At 52.8% G+C, this 15561-nt stretch overlaps 1 protein-coding gene and 1 pseudogene across 1 annotated transcript; one reads left to right on the plus strand and one right to left on the minus strand.

Annotated features, from left to right (window-relative positions):
* Window positions 1-8876: 8876 nt before the first annotated feature.
* On the plus strand, window positions 8877-8953 carry LOC139707159 (small nucleolar RNA SNORA40; annotated as a pseudogene).
* A 3813-nt stretch (window positions 8954-12766) lies between these two features.
* Window positions 12767-15502, minus strand: Prdx5 (peroxiredoxin 5). The gene is made up of 6 exons (XM_027944137.3): window positions 15237-15502; window positions 13979-14113; window positions 13407-13538; window positions 13289-13327; window positions 13102-13163; window positions 12767-12993 (listed from the first exon to the last, which is right to left on the minus strand). The coding sequence occupies exons 1-6, from the start codon at window positions 15408-15410 to the stop codon at window positions 12888-12890; spliced, it is 648 nt and encodes a 215-aa protein (XP_027799938.1). The 5' UTR covers window positions 15411-15502; the 3' UTR covers window positions 12767-12887.
* Between the last annotated feature and the right edge of the window lie 59 nt (window positions 15503-15561).

Here is a 15561-nt window from a genome sequence, read left to right on the forward strand (position 1 = left end):
CAGGAGAGGCTTGAGATTGGCATAATTGAGTGAAGTGGGCAAAGTGGTGGGGAGGAAGGGGATTCCAGCAGCTGGAACACAGTGGACCAGGACTGTGAGGCAGCCGGGAGGCGGGGCCACTGTGAGGATCAAAATCACTGCGTCCTGTGGACTCCAAGACATTCTGCTCTTCCCAGGTGATGGCTCTGAAGTCTGGAACCGTTGCTGGCTGACTGGCCGATGTCCTGATGCTGCTATCATTAATGGCACATGCCCACACTTCCAAAACCCCACATGAAATGCTGGAGAGGGGGTGTCAGCAGCTTGAAGAGACCCCCAGAGGCTCTGTGCTGCCTTATTCTGGCATCCAAATGGGGGAAGCAGGCAGGGGAAGGGCCGGCTCCGGGCAGCCCAGGCAAAAGTGTGTAGGACTGTAAAGCTGGCTGCGGGTCCCTGGCCACCTGCCGGTGTTTGCTGGGTTGTCTGAAGGAGGGCTGTTCCCTCCAGCCTCCTCGATGGCTCAGAGGAGGAGGTGGCCTGGAAAGGCACCAGCACAATGACTCTCACGCCAGAAGTGATTTGCAGAGCTGCACTCTAAATGCGAAGCCACACGGAACACAGTAGTAACCAATTTATTTTAATTCTGTTATCCTTTTTATGTGTGCATCATTATTATATATGACGAGAATGTACATCGAAGTCAAACAGAGATCTTACGGGAAATGTAAAATAAAAATTCAAGTGATGAAAGAGACAGGTGACGCGGTTAACTGGCAGCATCCTTTTTTTCATCAGTGACATATTTTACAATTGATGACACCTTAGAGTTGGTAAAATATGGGGTGATTATAGTAGGGACTATATCAAGCACAGGCTTACCACAAGCCAGACATGATTATAATTATTTACACTTATTAATTTATCTGCTCTGGAGTACAGGTTATTTCCACTTTACAGAGGAAGACACCAAGGCACAGGGAGGTTAAGAAACTTGCCTAAGGACACACTGCTATTAAGTGGCAGAACCAGCTGAGAGGAGATTGTGGGGCCAGGGTGCAAAGAGTAAGGGGCACAGTGGCCAAGGTGAGCTGGAATTCACCCATTAGGAGAGAAGCACCTCTGGTGAACCTTCTATATGAACCTGGAAATGGGGATAAACTTCTCAGGAAGTTTCAAGGACTCTAGGAGCTGGTACCCAGGACAACTATCCATTAAATGGTCCCTGATTGGTCATTACCATTAGATTTGGGGAGTTTTTAAAATTTCTTTTAAGTTGTTGATGGATACAATACCACAATACCTTTATTTTATTTATTTTTATGTGGTGCTGGGGACCAAACCCAGGGCCTCACACCTGCTAGGCAAGTGCTGTACCACTGAGCCACAGCCCCAGCCCAGGGAGTTTGGTTTGGTTTGATTGGTACTGGGAATTGAAATCTGAGGTGCTTTACCATTGAGCCACATTTCCAGTGCTTTCAATTTTTTTTTATTTTGAGACAACGTCTCGCTGAGTTACTTAGGGCCTCGCTAAGTTGTTGAGGCTGGCCCCCAAGTTGACATCCTCCTGCCTCAGCCTCGCCAGCCCCTGGGATTACAGGCGTCCAGCCAGATTTGACCCTCTGTGAATCTTATTCCAATTTGCATCCCCCAAGGGCTCCCCCCAGGAATTCCTTAGGAGCTCCCTTGCTGTGTCAGCCCAGCAGGTCTCCAGGGCCACCAGGTGAGACGACTGGGGCTTACCTCCTGGGCAGAGGGAGGTTCCCTGTCTTGCTCAGTATCTCTGAGTCATGTGCTTCCTGGAGCCTCAGAGGCAGGGCCGTGTGGCAGATGGCTCTCACATCCGCCCCTCCGCCCCTCCAGACCAGCCTGGCTGCATCTCTGACTTGGCTGACTCAGGCAGCGGGCGGCTGAGGGGAGAGGGGGAGGCTGGGGGTGCCCTGGTCAGCTCCTACTGGGATCCTGGGATTCTCTGAGCTTCAGTTACCTGTTGGCCGCTCAGAGGTTCCCGACTTAGGCCAGATTTTTCCTTCAAACATTTTCAGATAAGTGCACTTGATCAAAACATGTTAAGCTGACCAGACAAGGTGGTGCACACCTGTAATCCCAGTGACTCAGAAGGCTGAGGCAGGAGGATTGCAAGTTTGAGACCAGCCTCAGCAACTTAGTGAGATCCTATCTCAAAAGAAAAAAAAGAAAGAAAGAAAGAAAGGGGCTGGGAATGTGGCTCAGTGATTAAGCACCCCGGGATCCATCCCCAGTACCATATATATGTGTGTGTGTGTGTATACATATAAAGAAGCCCAGAGTGACAGTGTGCACCTGTAGTCCCAGCTTCTCAAGAGGCAGCAGGAGGAGAATCGCTTGAGTTCATGAGTTCAAGGCCAGCCTGGGCAACATAGTGAGACCCCAGATTTAAAAAAATTATTAAATAAAACTGTCAGGAGTGCCTGAAGGAGCTGGGGGTGTGGCTCAGTGGTAGAGCACTTGCCTCATGCACAGGAGACCCTGCACTGCAAAAAAAAAAAAAAAAAGATACAGAGCTGGGTGCAGTCAGGAGGCTGAGACAGGAGGATTGTGAGTTCAAAGCCAGCCTCAGCAATTTATCAAGGCCCTAAGCAACAGTGAGACCCTGAACCTAAATAAAATACAAAAAAAAAAGGCTGAGATGTGGCTCAGTGGTTGAGTGCCCCAGGGTTCCATTTCTAGTACACCAAAAAAAAAAAAAAAAAAAGTATAAAGAAAAACTCAAAACCCATCCCCAGCCAGAGGCCACCGCTGGTAGCATTTTCTATGTCCTTCCTGTGGACACAGTGAGCTGGCAAGAAGTGGTTGTGACCACATACGTGGTGCACGCCTTCCTCTCTTCGTAATGAGTTTTGCAATCTCTCTCTCCTTTTTTCTTTTCTTGTGGTGCTGGGGTTGGAACCCAGGGCCTCACACTCTGCCACTGAACTACACCCCAAGCCCCATTAAATTTATTTTTTAATTGACCATTAAAAGTATACAAATTAGCTGGCGCTGTGGCACACGCCTGTAGTCCCAGAGACTTGGCAGGATAAAGCATGAGGATCACAAGTTCAAGGCCAGGCTGGGCAACTTAGCAAGACCCTGTCTCAAAAATGTAAAAAGTCTGGGCAAGTCTCAGTGGTAAAGAGCCTCTGGGTTCAAACTCACTACCAGAAAGAAGCATGCAAAAATGAGGCGCCATGCGATGTTCCAGTACGTGGATATATGGTGTCTTTCTGGCAGTTTTTAAGAGGGCTCCGTGCGCACAGCTGTGCCACATGGAACCAGGAGGAGGGCAAGAAGCAGAGGACGACAGACAGACAGACAGACAAGAGTCAGCACTGTGGCCTCCCCTCTCAGGGCTCAGCTTCTTCCCCTCAGGGCAGTCTGTCTCCCAGGTCTCTTCCAGTTGTCTAGATAGCCTGGTCCAACCCCAAAGACCAGAAGCAGGAGGGCTCTGGCTTCTGGGTAGGTGGGGGCAGGTCTAGCCAGAGGCCAGGGCTGACCAGGGCTCTCTCGCGCGGCTCCAGGGCCCAGCCTGGCACCCCAGCTCTCTAACCAGATGGTTCAGGGCCCAGGTTCAAAAACTAAAGCAAAATCACCTCCAGGGCCCGCTGGGCACCTGGTCCCCTGGGGTGGGGACTCCCTCCTTTCACAGGTCTTAGAGAGAGGTCACTTCCCCACCCCTGTGTGGCATGGCAAAGGGTGCAGACAGGCTGCCCAGTGGGAGGCCATAGGAAGCCAGAGGCAGGAAGGGTGAGCCTGGGCCTTCTGCCCAGTTCCTCCCAGGTGCCCAGTGCCCAGGGTGCGGCCAGGAGGGCCGGGACCCCAGCAGCTGAAGAGCACAAGGTGCAGCCCGGCCCTGCCCCCTGGCCACAGCTAGCTCCGCCTGGCAGGCAAGTGTCTGCCTTCCTGCTCTCCCCGGCCCCCACGCTCCTGGGACGCCCTAGAGAGAGGGGCCCAGCTCACCTCCTCCCTCCTCTCCCACTCCCTGCTGGTTCCTGGTCTCCCCCACCCTCCAGGCCACCATCCCACCTGCTGGTCTTGCTCAAGGCCCTTTCTCACCAAAGACCCCCACACAGCAGGCTCCCTGGGTCATGGCCCTCAGCTTCCATGTTTGCTTCACCTACTCCCCACTGGGGGGGAAGCTGACCTGGGGTCCCTCATGCCCCAGTGCCTGCATGGCATGGTCACCAAGAATGTGCGGACATTTGCTGACCACTCCAAGCACGCACCTGTATTGGTACCTCCATTCCCCCCACTCAACTTATGAAGAAAATAATGCACAGAGAGGCTGAACCACTTGCTTAAGGCTGCAGAGCCAGAAAGTACGAAGCCAAAAGACAGAAGGCGGCCAAATTAATAATTCTGAACAAGTGAATTCCTATTGCAGACACTTAAAAAAAAAAACAGTGAGGCTCAGCTGGGTCAGTGGTGCACGCCTGTAATCCCAGTGACTTGAGTCGGGGACAGGAGGATGGCAAGTTCAAGGCCAACGGGGGCAACTTGGCAAGACCCCCGTCTTTTTTTTTTTAATATTTATTTTTTATTTGTACACAAATACATTTAGTCATTTTTATGTGGTACTGAGGATCGAACCCAGGACCTCGAACACGCTAGGTGAGCACTCCAACGCTGAGCCACAACCCCAGCCCCAAGACCCTGTCTTAAAAAAAAAAAAAAAAAAGTGGGTGGGGCTGGAGCTGGCAAAACTCCCCTGGGTTCAGCTCCCAGGACACACACACACACACACACACACACACACACAGCAAGGCTCAGGACAAGGGCTCAGGCCTGTACGGAGCTAGTTGAGAGGCTGAGCTGGCGAGAGCTGAGCCCAGGAATTCAAGACCAGCCTGCGCCACACAGTGACACCCTGTGCGCAAAACAAAACAAACAAGAAAGTGAAGTTCAGAGGGGGAGGGGTAAGTAGGGCAGCAGCGGGTAAAGCCCAGTCCTCGCCTCTGGGGGCTCAGAGGGCTCCCCAGGTCCCCAAGCCAGCTCCCCAAGCCAGCTCCACTGCCTGCGCTGAGCGTGAGAGGCCAAGCCTAGGGCCCAGCCCCTCGGGCCATCCAGGCAAAACCCAGGGTCAAGCCCTGAGGCTGTCAGCCACCCTCCTAATTAAAGATATGTGCATTAAATTCTGCTCCAAGTTACCATTAAGTGTCCATGAAGCTAGGAAAAATAAATCCAGATGGTCAAAGGCGTTGGCATTCTGTGGGGAGAGAACCGAGCACACATCACAGCGGACCTTAAGGTGGCCTCAGAGTTTCCAGAAACCAATAAAATGGCCCAACCCCTTGGACCCAACACTGGCATTTGGGAACACGCCCTGAGGAAGGAGCCCAAAAGGAAACAAATAATGTGTCTGAAGTTGCCTCCCGCTAAATACTGGAGACACCCGTGTCACCAAGAGGATCTAGCTGAACCAGGGCTCGTGGGCAAGATCCCATTTCTGTTCTCACTGAGGCTCAGTCCAGACGTCCCTCACCCTCCTCCCCTTTAGGCCTTGGCCTAGGCTGTTCCCACCACCTAGAACACCCTTCCCATATGGCACTGCAGATTTCAGGCCTGGAGGACACACTGTATGACCCTAGAGCCCAGCAGAGTGCTCAGCAGTGTGACTGTGAGTGACCGCGGTGGTGGTGAGAAAGTAGAACCCCCAAACATCTGATCAGGCCTCTCATAACCATGTAAGGATTGCAATACTCAGAAAAAAAGGCAGCTTCATCTTGGGAGAAGTCACTGAGACTAAAAATCCATCTTTATATGGATTTGTATGCTGATGGTTGCACAGCTTGGCGAATACACTGAAAACCAGCAGTACACACCTGTAATCCCAGCAGTTGGAGGCTGAGGCAGGAGGATCCCAAGTTCAAAGCCACCCTCAGCAACTTAGTAAGGCCCTAAGTAACTTAGTGAGATCCTGTCTCAAAGTAAAAAAAAGGGCTCGGGATGTACCCTTTGAATCAATTCCCAGTACAAAAAGAATAAGAAAAGCCAGGTGCATGGCACAAGACTGTAATCCCAACAGCTGAGGAGGCCCAGAGGGGAGGATTGTGAGTTCAAAGCCAGCCTTAGCAAAAGTGAAGCGCTAAGCAACTCAGTGAGACCCTGTCTCTAAAATACAAAATAGGGCTGGGGATGTGGCTCAGTGGTTAAGCACCCCTGGTTTGATCCTATTTATTTATTTATTTTTTTAAAGAGAGAGAGAGAGAATTTTAGTGTTTATTTTTTAGTTTTTGGTGGACACAACATCTTTGTTTGTATGTAGTGTTGAGGATCGAACCCGGGCCGCACGCATGCCAGGCGAGTGCGCTACCGCTTGAGCCACATCCCCAGCTGGTTTGATCCTAGATACCAAAAATAAATAAAAAATACAAACCACTGAACCGTACTTTTTTTTGTTGTTGTTACCAGGAGTGCTTAACCACTGAGCCACATCCCCAGCTCTTTCTATTTTTATTCTGAGACAGGTCTTGCTCAGTTGCTCAGCGCCTTGCTAAGTTGCTGAGGCTGGCTTTGAACCCGCCATCCTCCTGCCTCAGCCTCCCGAGCCGCTGGGATTACAGGTGTGGGCCACGGCACCAGCTTGAACTGTACATACCCTTAAAGGGTGAATTTTACGAAACATGAATTATATGTTAATTTGAAAACTCCGTCTTTGATAAAGTTGAGCTGTGTGGCCCAGTCCCCACGTGGACTAATGGAGAGCAGGAACCAGAAATGAGGGCTGCTGTCCTTACCAAACAGGGCGACTCAGGGGCTTGAAGATTAGCAGGGTTTGGACAGAGGAGGCTGGGGGGGGTCCCATGTAGGAGGTGACTACTGTCTAGGAGATGCGAGGACCCACCTGGGGAGTCAGGGTGACTGTGGAGGCCAAAGTTGAAGGGGGTGGAGACAGAGACCTGCAGAAGCAGCATCCTGGGGAGAGAAGGAGGCCATAGAGAAGTGGGAACAGCTCAGGACACGCCTTTGCAAAGCCCATGGGAAAGCAGGGAAGTGACTCATGGGAGCCAAGGAGTCCCCAAAGGTCCCTCTTCTCAGAGGTGACCCCAGTGCCCACACTGCTCATTGTTTACCCAATGTCTTTCCTCCCTCTCTGCCTAGTAACCGAGCCCCCCGGAGCCCCCCGCCTTCCAGTTAAACACAAGTCTCCCTGGAATAAAGCTGGTGTCACCGGGCGGCTACCATGTGACTAAGTCACGTCCAGTGAGATGTAAGTGGAAGAGACACCCTGTAGGCCCCGTACCCAAGGTTTCCCTTTCTACAGCTTCAGCTGTGAGCGGTTAACCATGGTCCGAAAATAGTAAATGGAAAATTCCAGAAATTAACCATTCAGGTTTTAAGCTGGGTGCCATTCTGAGGAGCATGATGAATCGGGTCCTGCTCCACCCGTCTAGCATGTCCACATTGTACCAGCTGCCCTTCTGTTGGTAACTAAGTTGCTGTCTTGGTTCTCAGAGGAACTATCATAGTGTCACGGGGCTTGCGTTCCAATAGTCCTTCCTGAGTTTACTTCATAAAGTGCAAGAGCAGTGAGGCTGGCCACTTTGTTACTGTAGGGTACATTGTTGTAATCCTCCTGTTTCATTATGAGCTACTGTTGTTTCTCTCTCCTTGTGTGTTGGGGAAAAAACCCAAGTGTCCTGTTCTCCTCTGCTGTCAGACCACTAAAGTCAACACAGATGTTTGACACCAGATCTGGGGGAGGGGGTTACCCCACTGGCAAGTGACCCATGCTTCAGCAGCGGACATCAGCTGGGGGTCCTCTAATCCAATTCGGCTTTGACTCTCCACCTGAGAGATCCCACAGGCTGGGCCGCGTCCCTGGGCTGCCCAATTCAGAGGCCAGCTGCAAGCCCAGCCCCTTTTACCTGTTTCTGCCCGCCGGGGTTCAATTAGTTTGCTCAGGTGGCTCACAGAACTCAGGTAACACTTAAGGTTACTGGTTTCTTTTCTTTTTCCTTTTTTTTTGTAATTGTGGATGGACAGCATGTCTTTATTTAGTTTATTTTTTTATGCGGTACTAAGGATGGAACCCAGTGCCTCACAAATGCAGGCAAGCGCTATTTACCACTGAGCCCCAGCCCCTGCTTACTGGTTTAATAAAGAATATTACTGGGCTGGAGATGTAGCTCAGTGGTGGAGCACTTACCTAGTATGCACAGGGCCCAGCACTACAAGAAAAAAAGAAGAAGAAACAAGAATATTCTAAAGGAGAAGATGAAGACATGCAGGGCGCAAGGCATGAGAAGAGGGGCCTGGAGCCTCCCCGGCCTCTGGGCGCCTCAACCTACAGGAACCTCCACATTCTTGGAAGCTCGGAAACCCTGCTCATGCTCTTCCGAAGCCCATGGGAACAGGGCTTCACGGAGACCCCACTGCACAGGCACGGCTGAAGCAGCACAGCAGCGGGAGGGTGTGACTGAACAGAAAGGGAAAGGTCTAATGCTAGTAGCCTGGGCCAGGAGCCCAGCAAGGTCTGTCTGTCCAGATTCTTAGCATCTGTGTGCTGCGCCTCTCTCCAGGATATGGGCCAGACCCCTCTGGGATGAGGAGGGTCTTATGACCTACTATGGGACAAGGGTAAATCAGAGAATTTCTTTTTCACACTTTTTAAATTTTGTTTATTTTTTTTTTTTTTAGTTGTAGTTGGACACAATACCTTTATTTTATTTATTTTTATGTGGTGCCCAGGATCAAACTCAGCGCCTCACACGTGTGAGGCGAGTGCTCTGCCACTGAGCCACAACCCAGCTCCAGAGAATTTCTTTAAGGCGGGAAGATCAGAATTTCTATGACCTACTGCAGGGAAGACAAATTCCTTCTGTGGCTGCCTTGGGTGGGGAGGGAGAAGCCAGGAACTAGGATCAAAAAACAAAATATGTAGCACTTGTTTGTGTTTTTGTTTAACTTGTGGACAAAGATTTATAGACAGGTGCAAAAAAAAAAGAGATCCTCTTTTTTTTTTTTTTGGTACTGGAGATTGAACTGGGGAGCGGGGGACACTTGACCACTGAGTCACATCCCCAGCCCTATTTTGTATTTTATTTAGAGACAGGTTCTTACTGAGTTGCTTAGTGCCTTGCCATTGCTGAGGCTGGCTTTGAACTTGCGATCCTCCCGCCTCAGCCTCCTGAGCCACTGGGATTACGGGAGTAAGCCACAGTGCCCGGCTAAAAATCCTCTTTTGCAACCTGCAAATCACTGTTCAGAGGAGCTTTGATACATGTAAGCAGGAATATTATACCTAAGTCAGCTTAAAGTGATGGGATAATGGTAACTAAAAAGTTTGGTTTTAAGGCTAATGAGTTGATAATCAAAAAACAAAGGTCATGAGAGAAATCTCAACTGTACTGATTGAATATTCCAATTTTCAGCTAAAGGCCCTCCCCGGATATAGCCCCTTGACCCTGGATTCCCCAAATTCCAGAACTGTAAAAACTTCCGTTTCTTATAAATCACCCAGCCTCAGCCATCCTGTTGCAGCAGCAGCAGCTGAGCTGACGGCACATACTGATGGAGGTTTCAGGTTATTTTGTTCACTTGTTTACTTTCTTATTTTTGGTACTAGGGATCCAACCCAGGGCACTCTACCATTGAGCTATACCCCAGTCCTTTTTTTAAATTTTGAGACAGAGTCTCACTGAGTTGCTTAGGGCCTTGCTAAATTGCTGAGACTGGCCTCAGACTTGTGATCCTCCTGCCTCAGCCTCCCCAGTCACTGGAATTTCAGGCACGTGGCACCTTGCCTGGCTGGTTTTTTCTTTTTGTTGTTTTAATGTTGGCCCTTTGGCCATCAAAAGTTGGGGAAGGCCACACCCACCCCTCCTCCCTGCTCCAGGCCTGTCTGTCCTGCAGATAGAACTCTGCAGGATCCTCTCTTTTTTTTTTTTTTTTAAAGAGAGAGAGAGAATTTTTTAATATTTATTTTTTAGTTTTTGGCAGACACAACATCTTTGTTTGTATGTGGTGCTGAGGATCGAACCTGGGCCACACGCCAGGCGAGCGCACTACCGCTTGAGCCACATCCCCAGCCCACTGCAGGATCCTCTTGCCAGGTGCTGTTTAATCTCAGGCCCTCAAGGGCCCAATCTCCAGAACTGAAGACGTCCCCACCAGTCACCCCGAATCCCAGGAAGCTAAATAACAACATTTAGCAGCCAATGCTACCCAGTCCCCACCACATTGTCTCTAGGGGCCACCCAGTGGCAAGACTCTAGAGAGAACCTTCCCCTGAGGCCTTGCTGGGCCCCAACCAGCTCAGATAAAAAGCCCAAGAGTGGAGGAAACAGGTGGCTAGAATGACAGAAATGGAGATCGGGCTTCCCCTGGTGGCAGGAGCTGCCAGATGCCATGAAGCCTCAGAAGAGGAAAAGGGCGCCCGGCTGAGGGTGGGCTCTCTCTCACCACCCCACCTACTGCTGCTGCAGACACCCAGGCTGGCAGGAGGCCCTAAGCCTCAGTTCCCTCTTTTGCACCAAAAAGATTAAGGGACATGGCGTCAGAGACCCTGGTGGCGCACGAGGCAGGAAGAACTCAAGTTTAAGGCTGGCTGTGGCACCTCAGCAAGATTCTGTCTCAAAATAAAAAATAAAAAGGTTTGGGGATACGGCTTGCTGGCAAAGTGACTCTGGGCTCAGTCCCCAGCACCTAAGGGCCAAGGAAAATGTTGAAGCTCCTCCCTGTGCCTGCCTTGACCTTCGCGCGTCCTTGGTAATGCCTTCTCCTGGTTTGGCTCACTCAGGGAGCTCAGCCATTCACTATCTGGGGCTGTCACTCCCTCCCTTCAGGCATCTGGCCAGTCTTGGGGTGGGGGGTGAAGTCCGAGAGGGGTCCCTAGGTCATGCAGGTTGTTAGAAGGGAGCCAGCTTTGTCCCAACCTGTGTTTAAGGAAGCCCACTGGGACTGACTTCGGAGTCTCACCCACGGAGGACACTGCCCTGGCTAAGTGACTTCAGGTGTCCCTGAATCCCCCAGGTACTGGTGTTACCGCTGTTGACCGGTGACGAGTCCTTGCTTCCCCAATGTTGAAGAATAACACCAAAGAAGCACGCAAGGTCAGAGTAGAAATTAGAAGTTTATTAAAGGACAGCAGAAAAGACTTCTCCCGGAGGAAGAAGGGGACCCAAGAGGTGGAATCCGTGGAAGGGATGTTGTCTCCCCTTTTTATAGTTCTTTCAGTGATGGAATGTAGGTGGGAAGGCCCGAGGGGTGGGACACAGGTGGGCCAAAGAAGTAATCTGGTCAGGAAGGACTTCTGAGTCAGCACCTTTTTGCTGGGGGCTGTTCATTAACATTTCTTTGAGGTGGACTTTGGCCTAGGGCCTTTTCGGGACTTCATTAACATTCCATGAGTTGTCCTGTGTTTTCCCTGAGTCATTCTCCGCATGGTCTCCATTTTAGATTTCACTGGATATTAGACCCGATTTATCTAACTACACTGACTACCTAACTTTAAATCTGGCTTCACTGGGGCCCAGAATTTGACAAGAGGAAGGCCAGGGGTGGAGAGTTTGGGGCAAGAACCACAGGGACCAAGGAGTGCTGGGCGCTCAGGAGGCTGAGCACTGGGGCCCACGCAAGGTGGCTGGTGTCGTCTGACTGAGAACCCCACCCACAGACCCCACCACTACCACCAGCCCTTCCTACTGCTGCCATGGCCCCAACACACAGGAGTCGTCCTCCCCGAGCCATGTCACGACGACTGAGCCATGTCACGACGACTGTGGAGCCTTCCCCTCAACGCCCTGCTGGTGCCACCCCCACCCCCAGGGTTATTCACAAACTTCCAATGGCCCGAGGTGCCCACAGGGCAGGGGACAGGCTGCTACCAGCTTCCTAGATCCCAAGGCCAGCCCTGGCAGCCTCTCCCAGCAACCCCACCCACTTTGCTGCTGGGTACTACACAGCCTAGAGCTGTCCCACCCTCCACTCTATCCCAGGCTCTTCTCTGCCATTTCTGCCACCACAAGGGTCATTTCCTCTAAGAGGTCCTTCCCTGACCCTCTCCCTGGCCTCCCCGATTATGGCCTGCTCTAGAGCCATGGACTAGGCAGAGCTCACTGCAGGCGACAAGAGCACATGGCCAGCCTGCTCAAATCCAGACTCCCCCAAGAGGCTCAGGGCAATGTTCAGACCCAAAGGCAGGGCCCACAGTGGCCCCAGCCCCAAACGCTGCTAGGGCCCCTGGCTCTTGCCCACCGACCCCTGGTCAGGCTCCACCTACAGCCTCCAGGGAGCCCTCCTGGCTGACAGCGGTCTGCACTGAAGGGGCCCTTCCTGGTCCTGGTGCTTGAGAAGGGGCTGAAGTCACCCTGATGTAGAAGCCTAGGGCCAAGGTTCCAACACTGGGGTTTCTGGAATAAATTAAATTGACCAACACCCCAGCGCAAGCGTGCGCACATGCACGCGCGCGCGCGCGCGCACACACACACACACACACACACACACACACACGTTGGTCAGGGTATGCGCCAAGCTCGCATCTGCTGGGGACTTTCCCTCGGTGCCTCTTCCGCCCTAGACACTGGCTCTTTCTCAGCTTCCAGGAGGAAGGTTCAGGGGGCATTCCCAGGGGCTGGCATGGAGCTCAGAGGTATGGCATTTGCCAAGCATGTGGAAGGCCCTGGATTCCACCCCAGAACTCAGCAAATAAAATTAGAAAACAAGCAAATAAAGAGGCCTTCAGCCCTGTCCTCACAGCCTCAGCTCAACTATGACTAAGGAATGAGCCCCACCCTCAGCAAACCAGTGTTTGCAAACCAAGGAGACACACTTGAGCCAGGAGAGTTTAATGGCGGAAAGCTGGCCAAGGTTCCAGCAGGGTGGCCCCAACTGGGGTAGAGCTGGGCAGGTGAGCCAGGAGAGGGCAGAGGGAGTGTGTCCAGGCTAGGGCCTCAAAGCTGCGAGAGGATGTTGGGGGCCAAGCTGCAGGTCAGGCCTGTGCCATCGGGTTCCACATTAAGGGCCTTCACTCTGCCATCCTCTACCACCATGGAGAACCTGCGCGAAAGAGGGGCCAACCAGCTGCATCAGCCCAGGCCTGGAGACCGGAGGGAGCAAGGAGCCAGGGCTCCAGGGAAGGCCCCTGCAGAACTCTCCCCCTTTTACCTCTTGAGCCGGCGATTCCCAAAAAGGCGCACCAATGAATCATCTAGTAATAAATCTGTCTCCTAAGAGGAAAGACAGAGAAATGCCTCAGGATCCCCCAGAACAGGCCAAGGGCTGCTCCCCACACCTCAGGTTCTGCCTTCTAGGCTCTGCACAGGAACTTCCCGGAGCAGGGGGGCAGACTCACCTTCCCAAAGGCCCCAGTCGGGTCAGCCAGGAGCCGAACCTGAAGGGACAGGAAAGTAAAGGTCACAAGAAAAACCTCCTAGGGCCTGGCCCATACCCCTGCCAGCTCCACATCTTACCTTGCCTTCTGCATTGTGGGCTCGTCCCCACTCTCCCGTCACAAACACATCGTTCACAGTTAGACATGCCACCACCTGCACCCCCTTGGCCTTTAGAGCCCCAGTCTGCTCCACAAACCCGGGCAGGTGGGTCTAGGAGGGGAAACAAAGGGTCAACTAAGGGATCACAGTGTGGGGCCTCAGCCCACCCTCACCTCCAGGCTCTGCCCCTCCCTGACCCAGTGTCTTGAATCAGGAAAGGACAGACAGCCGTGTGAACAACTCTCTTTTTGACTTCACCACTAGGAAGCTCAGACTTAAATGTTCTGTGGTCAAGACCTTGAACTTCCCATGGGCAGGATTATTTGCCTGAGTCCCAAATATCTTGTGCAGTGCCTGTCACGCAGCAGGCGCGGTAAGAGGTGTTGGATTAAGTGCAGCCCCTTCCTCCTACCTCTGGAGGCACTGAAAAGCCCTTTTAGTTGTGGCATCATTTACAGACTCTTGTAGCAAAATGCCCTGGGGCAACACACAAAACTTCGGAACAATTCAAAAGATCCCACTCCCAGACCCCAGGAAGGGGAGGGTCTCACCTTAGAACAGCCAGGGGTAAACGCCCCAGGGACTCCGAAAAGTACACCCTTCTTGCCCTTGAACAGCTCGGCCAGGTTCACCTTGTTCCCAGGCTCCCCTTCAAACACCTCCACAGAGGGGAGAGCATCTCCCACCTGGATAAAAGGACTTTGAGGTCAAAGGGGAGGTTGGGGGGGGGTGCAGCAAACCAGAACCAAAGGGAATGCAGAGTGAGATTGCTGCTGGCAATCAGCTAGTTCAGAAAACCAGGAGTCACTCCCTATCTCCTCCCCCATACCACCTAGTTACCCAACATCCTCCTGCTTTCCAGGTGGCCCTGCTCTGCTTATTGGCCTTTGGTGACAACAAAGGAAAGAAAGTTCTTTCCAAATGTTGCAATATTGTGAAAATGAGCAGCTGGAATAAAGTGGGGGAGGGGGCAGAGAGGTGCATTTGAGGATGAGGAGGAAGTCCTGATAACCGGGAGGGAGAAGGCCTGGTCACTCAGACAAAGAGGGGTGGAAGAGTTAGGGAAGATATCCAGGTCCCCCGCACACACACACCCATGGGGATAGAGAAGGGGAAGGGTGGGGTTTTCCACGTGGGGTGGGTGAGGGATTCCTGGAGCCAGAGGAGGCAAAGGCGAGATTCAGAAGTTGGGGAGTCTGAGGACCCCAGAGGTTGGAGTAGGATGAAGTAGAAGATGGAGAGGGTCTCAGCAGAGGTCAGACAGAGGGGATAGGTCAGAGGAGCTGGGTTGGTTCCAGAAGATGAGTGAAAGAACAGTGAAGGGTAGGAATCAGCCATGGAGAGGGGGAGGGGGAATCGAGGAGACATGGCTGGGCTCCGAGGGACCAGTTATTTCAGACGATGGGGTGAAGGGGTGCCCAGCACTCTCACAAAAGTGTGGGGCAGGGGAAGTGAAGGACACTTTGAAGCTGAAAAGGGGCCCAGCCGCGAAGATGGAAGAATGTGAGAGATGCCATGGTATTCAATCCCCTGAAAACGATCGGGACCTGTCACTGGGTGTCGCACGGTGGCTGTGGAGGATTACAAGGGGAGGGCTCGAGGGCCTTGGGGAATGTCTCAGGGGCTTAGGGTCGAGGCCCCTAACTGAGGGGGAGCCGAGGGGTCTTGCTGGGGGGACGAAAGGAATAGATCGCAGGAGAGTCCCCGAGGACGGCGGAGGAGGGGGGTACGAAGGGCAAGAGACAGGGTCACCCCAGACAAGAGGGACTGGGATCGGGCTTAGGGACGGGGAAAAGGGCCAACGGTCACCTTGATCGGGGCCATGGCTGCGGCGGTGCTGCTGAAACTGCGGACCCCTCCACGCGCCCACCCTCCTCCTTCCAGCCGCCGTCCTGCTGTAGCTGCCGCGGACTCTGCAGCAGCCGCGCTGGTGACTACCAAGCAGGCTCGGCGTCGCAGCACGCCCAGGTTCGCCAGCCCCATGCCCGCCCTAAGACCTGCAGCCGCCCCGCCCACCTGCCCCAGACATCACACGAGGCGGGGCCTGGAGCCTGCTCCACCCCGGGACCCTCCTGGGGGCGGTGCCTCAGGCGCCCCGCCCCGGCGGCCTCCCCTGCTGCGCAGGCAAGGGCGC

The sequence above is a fragment of the Marmota flaviventris genome, chromosome 9, assembly GCF_047511675.1.
Source record: "Marmota flaviventris isolate mMarFla1 chromosome 9, mMarFla1.hap1, whole genome shotgun sequence".
Taxonomy (NCBI): Eukaryota; Metazoa; Chordata; class Mammalia; order Rodentia; family Sciuridae; genus Marmota; species Marmota flaviventris.